The sequence below is a fragment of the Ips typographus genome, linkage group LG12 (genome assembly GCF_016097725.1).
Source record: "Ips typographus isolate SLU linkage group LG12, UJ_Ityp_2.0, whole genome shotgun sequence".
Classification (NCBI taxonomy): domain Eukaryota; kingdom Metazoa; phylum Arthropoda; class Insecta; order Coleoptera; family Curculionidae; genus Ips; species Ips typographus.
This window is the reverse complement of record NC_138433.1, coordinates 3,675,477-3,685,432: the sequence shown is the minus strand read 5'-3', so window position 1 is coordinate 3,685,432 and position 9,956 is coordinate 3,675,477. Positions and strand designations below refer to the sequence as shown.

At 49.3% G+C, this 9,956-nt stretch overlaps 1 protein-coding gene across 1 annotated transcript; it reads right to left on the bottom strand.

The window, feature by feature from the left end:
• Positions 1–7,467: 7,467 nt before the first annotated feature.
• Positions 7,468–9,345, bottom strand: LOC145736725 (uncharacterized). Its single transcript, XM_081991140.1, has one exon. It carries the CDS (start codon positions 9,343–9,345, stop codon positions 7,468–7,470), a length of 1,878 nt encoding a protein of 625 aa, XP_081847266.1.
• Between the last annotated feature and the right edge of the window lie 611 nt (positions 9,346–9,956).

The window sequence follows — 9,956 nt, the reverse complement described above, 5'->3', positions numbered from 1 at the left end:
TGCTGGGCATCCTAAATATTGGAAATATATCCGCCTGACACGACAAGTGGGCACCGGCTCGCCTGAAACATGTTTTGGGTCAGGGCAGCGTACCTATGCTCTTCAGCGAGCACTCTGCCGCGGCAGCAAATCAGCGCCCATGCCTAAAATAGAATATAGTGCCTTATTCCGATTCAGATTTTTCACATTTATTTTAACTTGCTGTCGCCAGATAGAACAGGTAGGTGCGGAGGCCAGCCCCGCCGTGCCCGATGTGCGGCGGCACAGGCCCCTATTAGTAAGGAATACCCACCGCAGCGTCTCCTCGCGGGCATTCTCCCCGGCGCCGCATGATTAATCTGCATGCTCGCAAGTGATGACTCACAAATTGTGCACACCTGCCGGTAATGGCCCATGCGGCCTTTAGCGCCCATTGAAATTGAAAATATTTGATTAAAAATTTTATTGCGTAAATAAAAGCTCCCTTGCGGATGCAGATCTGTTTATGTTTCCTCAACGGGATATTGTTTGCGGCGCATGCAGGATGATGCGTGCCGTCTATACGAAAGTGCGCACTGCGTGCGGGAGCGCGCCGCAGATGTTTATGGTGCCTCTGGCCGCCTTTGAACTGCCAATATTCATTTCCGATAAATAAATTATTATTCAGGCCCACCGCAATATTTATCTAATATAAAATAAAACCTGAAATTTTAATTATTACAAACTGGGAATTTTTATTATTAAAGCGCCCCAAACGCCCCAGGGCAGCTGAGTTGCCAGCACCAGGCATACGAGAAAGGTGGTTGCATTCGCCACAAGCACGACTGTTTCCCCTCGGGGACCGACGGGATGCCTCGCTGCCACACATGTCACAGCTGCGCATTTACTTGCCGCACGCCTTTGGATTCACAGCCCCAGAGGTCCTTCGTGCAGCGCAGCAGGTCTTCGCGGGCGCAGATGTGCGTTCAGCCCAGCTGCTGCGTTCCCTAATATGCCTCACACAATATCTTGCATTGTGCTAAGCAAGCTGGTATATTAAAAGAGCCTCACGTGCGCCGTAGAGTGGGATTGGCCGGCGGCAGCCCCAAGTATTTTCCGCGGGCTCCCGGGCGGGTCGTGCATGCAGCGCTGGTCCAGCTCCTGCCTCCCCATGCGCCACGCCGCAGGCACAATAAGACCTCGAATTCTATTACTCATTATTTTGCACACCAATTACGCGGCACTTCCGATTACGTCACCCCGAGCACCACAGCACGAGCCACATTTTCGATGACGGATGCACGAATGAATGCGCCTGCTAGCCGGAGCACGCACGGGATATTTTTAGCCCCCTGCACAGATATATTGGTGCCTGTGTCGGCGGTCCTGCCATTCCCTTCGGAATCATCCACCTCACACAATTAAAAATAAATTTAAAAAATGTGATAAGTGGGCTGGCGAAATGCCTCAGCAAACACCTGCCACTGCAGCATCTCGGGCGACTCTGCACGCGGCAGGGGCGGGGCGGAAGCGGCATGCACACGCCTTCTTGGGTTTAATGAGGATGTCATGCATCAATCAACCGTACTCTAGTGCATTCTAGCCCCCGAGTGCGCACCCCGTGATGAGACCCGAGCAAATTTTTTCCACGTACTCCGCATCCGCACCGCCGGGATCGTGCCCGGCACCGTCCGGACGGCGCACGCCTCCTCGGCGGCTCCGCAATGGCCGCCGAATATCTCCAGGAGTGGATATTAAATCACGTGCAATTTTAATTAATTGCTCCGTCGCATCTGGCATCCTACATTTAAAATTGTTTAGTTAGGTTTTATTAATATATAACTATAATAGGAATGACGATAAGCGGCTGGGACGAAGGACGAGTGGGCGCGGCGGCCATGCACCCGCACAGATGCCTGCCTGCCTATTAGGGGGCAATATAATTAAAATTGATCGTCGGTCAGCCTGCCCCGCTAATAAATACATAGCCTATCTAGGAAAACCCGCAGGGCAGACGCGTACGGCGCAGCCCGCGGACCTGCATTTACCTGAATATTCTGATTATTATAAATCAGAATAAATTTGATTTTTATTTTTGATATTCATTATTACTTATATTATAATTTCAAAAAATACTTATGAAAGGGGGGAATACAAAGCACGCAAATGCCTCCGAGGGGATGGCCGGCAAGCAGGAGAAGGACCTACAGCAGCTCCTCAAAATAGCCGACGATGCCGAGCTCAAAAAGCTGCTGGGCGTAAACCTAACCAACAGCTCTACAACAGACATCAACACGCTGAGGATGATGTGGAAGAAGGAGAAGAACAGAATCGCGGCCAAGAAGAGCAGGGAAAAGAAGGCCAATCTGATGGTCGAGCTCGAGAAGAAGGAGATCCACCTGGCCAACGAGGTCAAGGACCTGCGCAGGTTCGTCATGGAGTACGACACCGTGGTCGAGTCTCTCCTCAGGTACATCAAGTACACGCTCAACGCGGACTGGGCGGCACAGGCCGAAAATGGCCTCAACCGGTCAGGCCCAGCCAGAATAATGGAGGGCAGCCGCGAGGTGTACCGGAAGCTGCCCTGCTGCCTGGAGTATTTCTACCACATCCGGAACAGCGAAAATTCAGTTGTTCCCTACGTCAGCAGTGCGGTGCCAAGCAAGCTCTACGCCTCCAACCGGCTCATCGACGAAATTATCTTCTCGATCAAAAATTCGTACTGCGGCGTATCATACGTCTGTTGGGAACACATTGGACGCTGGCTTTCACTCGTTCGTGGTCAATCTGTGCTAAATTGTATTATTACGTCTCAAAACCGGCATAGATCGATTCCGCTGATGTTATAGTCGGCATATATGTTACTTTTGAGCTATTCTACGTCTGTTGGGACTACATTGGTCGCTGGATTTCACTCGTTCGTGGTCAATCTGTGCTAAATTGTATTATTACGTCTCAAAACCGGCATAGATCGATTCCGCTGATGTTCTAGTATGCATATTTGTTACTTTTGAGCTATTCTACGTCTGTTGGGACTACATTGGTCGCTGGATTTCACTCGTTCGTGGTCAATCTGTGCCAAATTGTATTATTACGTCTCAAAACCGGCATAGATCGATTCCGCTAATGTTCTAGTATGCATATTTGTTACTTTTGAGCTATTCAACGTCTGTTGGGACTACATTGGTCGCTGGATTTCACTCGTTCGTGGTCAATCTGTGCCAAATTGTATTATTACGTCTCTAAACCGGCATAGATCGATTCCGCTAATGTTCTAGTATGCATATTTGTTACTTTTGTGCTATTCTACGTCTGTTGGGACTATATTGGTCGCTGGATTTCACTCGTTCGTGGTCAATCTGTGCCAAATTGTATTATTACGTCTCAAAACCGGCATAGATCGATTCCGCTAATGTTCTAGTATGCATATTTGTTACTTTTGTGCTATTCTACGTCTGTTGGGACTATATTGGTCGCTGGATTTCACTCGTTCGTGGTCAATCTGTGCCAAATTGTATTATTACGTCTCAAAACCGGCATAGATCGATTCCGCTGATGTTCTAGTCGGCATATATGTTACTTTTGAGCTATTCTACGTCTGTTGGGACTACATTGGTCGCTGGATTTCACTCGTTCGTGGTCAATCTGTGCCAAATTTTATTATTACGTCTCAAAAACGGCATAGATCGATTCCGCTAATGTTCTAGTATGCATATTTGTTACTTTTGAGCTATTCTACGTCTGTTGGGACTACATTGGTCGCTGGATTTCACTCGTTCGTGGTCAATCTGTGCCAAATTGTATTATTACGTCTCAAAACTGGTATAGATCGATTCCGCTGATGTTCTAGTCGGCATATATGTTACTTTTGAGCTATTCTACGTCTGTTGGGACTACATTGGTCGCTGGATTTCACTCGTTCGTGGTCAATCTGTGCCAAATTTTATTATTACGTCTCAAAACTGGCATAGATCGATTCCGCTAATGTTCTAGTCTGCATATTTGTTACTTTTGAACTATTCTACGTCTGTTGGGACTACATTGGTCGCTGGATTTCACTCGTTCGTGGTCTATCTGTGCTAAATTGTATTATTACGTCTCAAAACCGGCATAGATCGATTCCGCTGACGTTCTAGTCTGCATATTTGTTACTTTTGAGTTATTCTACGTCTGTTGGGACCACATTGGTCGCTGGATTTCACTCGTTCGTGGTCAATCTGTGCCAAATTGTATTATTACGTCTCAAAACCGGCATAGATCGATTCCGCTGATGTTCTAGTCTGCATATTTGTTACTTTTGAGCCATTCTACGTCTGTTGGGACCACATTGGATGCTGAATTTGGCTTGTTCGTGAACAAACGAAAACAAACGGAGAGGATGTAAATAGGGTGAATGAGTGGGGAGAGTTGGCCCTAATGGAGGAGGATGAAGTAGACGAACCCGGTGAAGGTGGCACGGCGGATGATTAAATATGTACATAGGCTAGATATATTTTAGATTATAGTTTTAGACTTACGATTGTAAAAAAAAAAAAAAAAAAAAAAAAGAAGGTCGTTCCCGGCGGACATGTACATAGGTTAGGCTAGGTTAGTTCTTAGAATTAAAATGTTATAAAAAAAAAACAAAAAAAAAAAAAAAAAGAAGAAGGGCCAAAAGGAAGCTAAGAGCTTTCTGTGATTGCCGCCCTCCACACTGTCCTTAAGCTCGACCGCAAAGTCGGAATTATACGAGGGGCTCTCCCAGAAGAGATTTAGAACACTGGCTGCCATGAGATAGTCCAGCTCGTTGGAGGAGCGCTTAATTATCAGCGGCGTGAACGGAAGGGCTGCATTGGCCTCCGCCAGGCCCCCGCTCACAACCAGGTTATAGATCCCGTCCGTCCCCGCATCAATGCTGCTATCCCCGGCGCCATCTTCGGCAAAGCACAGCCGGGATACGCCGTCATCATCCCCGACGAGATTGTAAACGTGCTCGTAGAACTCGCTCACCCCATCCACGCTGTCGAAGAAGGAGACCATAAATCCATGGAGCAGCACCTCCTTGGAGAGGAGAAAGGTTTCGCTGTGCGGATCGCTGCACTCGCACTCAACCCCATCCCTGAAGAAGGAAACAGCCCTGGCCAGCCTGCCTGCCCTTTTCAATTCTGAAGTCGATATCCTGGCCGTGCCGGATACGCAGGATATCTATCCCGTTCTCCTTCACATCTTGGCAGTCCACTCTGATGCCGAGCCCCATGGCCATGAGCACCGCCAGGAACTGCAGCTGGTGCGTGCTGAACATGGGGTCTTCCTTGAGCGGCTTCTGGAATGAATCATTCATCCCAGTGGATGCCGTGAATGTGCCGCTGGTGGAGGGGAATATGTCGATCAGGGTCTGTGGGAAGCGCTTCTTGTATATTCTTGCATCCCCAGAAACTGCCGGCAGGAGCTCATTGCCGCTGTTTTCAGCTACGTCTTTGATGTAGATCCGCGACCACGTGTCTTTCTCCGCTTCATTTTTGCCTATCTTGGAAATCGTCTTGATCTCCGGAGCGAACCACCTCTCCCACTCTAGGAACTTCGACGCCTTTATGGCCATTCCCAGCCTCATGTCGAGCGGGCCGCCGCGGCGGACAACCTTTCCATGGGTCCTCAGCCCAAGGGTCTGGCTGACCATGACACTGTCCAGCTCCGCCGCGGCCCTGCGCACGCTCAGCAGGAGAAAAGGGAGAGCCAGGAGATTCATGGGGCATAAAAATCACACATATTTGATCATAACAGAAAATTTTATTAATTAAATAAATTAACCAGAACAGGTTTTTCATTAAAACAGCGCCATGTGCAGGAATCTAACGAGATACTCGGATGCACCCGCGTACCGGCTGTGAGGATGCAGGCCCCTCGTAGCAAATGGCCGGATGCCCCTAGATGCAGGAAAGTATTAAAGGGGTAGCATCGATGTGCGCGGCTGAGACACCGGGCTGGGCACCCTGGGTGGTCCACGTGCGCAGCATTAGAAAAGGCGGCGCATATGATACGACGGCTGGGCGGTATTTTGCTATTGGGGAGCGATCCGATAGGAAACCGTCCATGACCGTCACAAATATATTAAAGGTCCGGCTGCGCGACATGAACACCGGCACGGGGCTCAAGCTGCGCCCAGAGAGTCTGGAGCACAAAAAAAGGCCGCGCAAATGGCCAGCGGTGTTCTGAGTTGGAATTGGTCTCTGATGGTCCTAAGTTTGGAAGTCATCTTTATGGCACTCTCCTTTATTTCGAAGTCCCTTCTCAGGACTTCCTCCAGGATGTCTTTGCTAACTTGACCGTGCGCTACATAGTCATCCGCGAGCTTCGCAAGCAGCGGGGGGACCTTGCGGGCGTCGCAGTACACAGAGCCCTTCAACACCCCGGTTATTCCATTTCTGAGCGCCTGCACGACTTTAAGATGGGCTCTGACGAACCTCATAACACGCTTCTTTTCCCCACATCCCGCGAGGAGCCCAAAAGTGTCGCCCACTGACTCCAGCGCCTTATTCGTATTTGCTTTGAGCTTCCTGCAGGCATCATATGGGCAGCCGTCATCCGCTTTAAAGAAATGCTTAATATCTCTCCCTAGCATAGGGTTTCTTCCCTTCTTTAGGGCCGCGAGTTGGGTATTTACCTGATTGAGTGCATTCTTGGTGGCCATGTCAACACCAGCTAGCATGGCATCGACGCGGGATGCTGGGCCATATCCCCCGGCAGGCCAGTGGGGCAGAACACACTGCGTCTGCGGGTTTGCTGGCCATGTTCCTGGATTCCCGGAGTAAGTAGTTGCGCAGCTACGTAGACTGAGCAGCACCGAGCTTGCGCTCAGCGATCTCCACGAAACTAATGTTCTGAGCATGATGGGATGAAAAATTCCCATGGTTGAATGAAAAATTCCCTCATATGAATATTTTTAATGTTTTTATTGCAACGATAATCATTGTTTCATAAGGTGATTCGGGCTGTGCTAGCAGTTTAATTCACATGTCTGTAAATATCGACATAATACATGGCGGCTACCCCGGCGCCCTGGACTAAGACATACCGCGAGGTGTCGCTTCCTGACCCTTATTAGGGCTTGAGCCTATTCCGTTACCCACCATCACACGAAACCACTCTCAAGGGAACCCACCATCCTCCACGTCTCCTAAAACTACCGGGGAAAGCCATGACCTATGTTGGGTTTTTTTTTTTTTTTTTTTTTTATATTAGTGCCACTTCTGTTTTCTTTATCATTTTTCCACTACATATGTTCTTTTTGTTTTGCCTTTTATTATTTTTTTTTTTTTTTTTTTTTTGCCACTTCCGGATTTTTCCTTTGGCCCTTGTTCTTGGTTTTTTTTTTTTTTTTTTTTTTTTTTTATAACATTTTAATTCTAAGAACTAACCTAGCCTAACCTATGTACATGTCCGCCGGGAACGACCTTTTTTTTTTTTTTTTTTTTTCTACAATCGTAAGTCTAAAACTATAATCTAAAATATATCTAGCCTATATGTACATATTTAATCATCCGCCGTGCCACCTTCACCGGGTTCGTCTACTTCATCCTCCTCCATTAGGGCCAACTCTCCCCACTCATTCACCCTATTTACATCCTCTCTGTTTGTTTTCCCATTCACTCTAAGTTTTAAATTACCCCAGATTATCCCTCTTTGCCCCATTTGATCCCTTATTTCCCTTCTACCCCTTGCCTCACACTCCTCTCTTACATGCCGCGAGTCCTCCTCGCCCCTTCCACACTCACACATTCCGTCCTGTTTCAAACCCATTCGCTTCAAGTAGGCGGCCAGGTCGCCGTGGCCAGTCAGTAGCTGGGTACCCCTGAATGACAACGGCAACCTGTCCATACCCACTTCCTTACAGAGTTGGTACACCTCCCTCCCCTTGGTGGAGGTGTCCCAACTGCTCTGCCATTCACTCCTTATCCATTCACTCATTTCTCGTTTAATCCCCTTTCGCTCCCACAGCCTAATGCCGCCCCACCTTCTCTGCTCGCCCTCCCATTTCGCCCTTCTTGCCAGTCTGTCGGCCTTGGCAATTCCCTCATTTTCTCTCCCCTTCCACTCTATCGCCACTCTAAAACCCATACATGCCAGTCCTGCTACCCTGTTCCTAACTCTCTCCACCACCCTATGGAGGCTTGACTTGCCCAGCAGTTCAACCGCCGCCAGACAATCCGTACGGATTATGTAGTTCCCCCTGCCCATTCTCTCGATAACCCACACCGCTTTCCCTATTCCCAGCAATTCCGCACTTAGGCTATCCCGGTCTCTATTTTCCCAGAAACTGTGACCTATACCACACTCACTCCATACTCCCACTCCCGTCCATCCCTCATGCACTCCGGCGTCGACCCAGACGACCTTGACCCCTTCCTTGGCTATCTCCTCCATCCCCGTCCAGATCTCCCATCCAGGGTATGGCCTGTCCTCCTCCGTCGCCCTGTCTCTTACCCTTACTCTCACTGATTCATCCCTGAATTTGGCAGCGGCGGCGGCCGCCAAGTACCACGGTGGCGTGCCATTGACGACCCTGAGGGTTTCCGTAGCCACCGTCCTGTAACATCGGACGGAGGCCAGCAGAAACTTCCTCTCCGCCGCCCCCAAATGCCTCTTCACCCTACTATCATTTGCTCTAACCCCCCAGATCTGACTACCATAGAGCACCGCTGGTGCCGCCACTCGTTCCGCGATTGCCCTCACTTTCTCCTTGTCCATTCTACCCTTGTTTCTGCAGAGCCCCGTCAGCTTGCTGGCGACCTCTGCCATTCTCTCCCTTACATACTTGGCATGCTCAATGAACATGCCTTTCCTGTCAAACCTGATCCCTAGTAGATCAATCCATTCACTGCGCTCCACTCTCTCGTCTCCCAACCTAACTACCGGAGGTCTTATTCGGCCGTAATTTTCAATAAACATCGCTCTCGTCTTACACTCGTTGTATTTCATCCTTCCCTTATTCTCCCACCATCTACACCTCTCCCACACTCTCTCCCACCTCTTCTCTATCTCCTTGACAGACACCCCGGCAACCAGTACCACCTGGTCGTCCGCGAATGCCTGCCCATAGACCGCTCCGCGGTCGTCCTCCGAATCAAACATCTCCAGCCACTCATTCATACAAACCAGCCACAGGGACGGCCCCAGGCTGGATCCCTGCGGGCAGCCCCTGTTCACCCTTTCACTCACGTCCCCACTCTTAACTACCCTTTCATTCAAGAAATGCCAGGCTATCTCCCTAAGGAGCCCCGGCACTCCATCCTCTTTCATCCTCCGGTCGACGTACGGCGGCCACGCCATGTTGAAGGCGTTCTTCAGGTCCAGCGTGACCACCAGTACGTGCCAGTTTGCCTCCTTGTATTCCCTCAGTTTCTCTCTCATGTTCTCTATTGCCGTTAAAGTGTCCCTAGACCTCCGGAAACCGAACTGCCTCTCATTGAGACAGCCCACCTGTTCAGTTTTTAAATTTTAAAATTAAGCGCGAGAGCTTCGCTGTTAGAACGTTTCCGTTTCCTCCGAGAGTGGGGACGAGACGGTGCGAGAGAGACCGAGCGATATGTTTTGTGTGCGTGGTTGATAACTTGGCCTTCCTCGTTAGCGGTTTTAGCGTAAGAAAACACGTGAAAGAAATCCATGTTTCGGACCTCGGTCAATTTTATCCAAATATAATTCAAAGTTTGTTGAGTAAAAATCGCGGTGTTTATTTCCGATATTGCTGAGGAAAACCCCATCATAACACCACCCTTTCATACCAATTGACTAGTCTGGCGTTGACCAGCCGGTCAAGCAGCTTGCCGAGCGTCGGTAGCAGGCTGATTGGCCTGTGCCCTCCGCTCTTTTTTGGCAGCCACCTGACCCTAGCCTCCTTCCACACCCGCGGAAAAACTCCCCTTGCTAAACTCTGGACTAAGACAGGCATTTATTCAGGGAGAAAACAGCGGCTGTTGGCATTAAAAAAATTGTTTACACGATATCGGGCACATGCAAAGATA

What these genes read in the sequence shown, in the direction of transcription:
- LOC145736725 (XM_081991140.1), bottom strand. Translation starts at nt 9,345, where the DNA reads ATGAGAGAGAAACTGAGGGAATACAAGGAGGCAAACTGGCACGTACTG.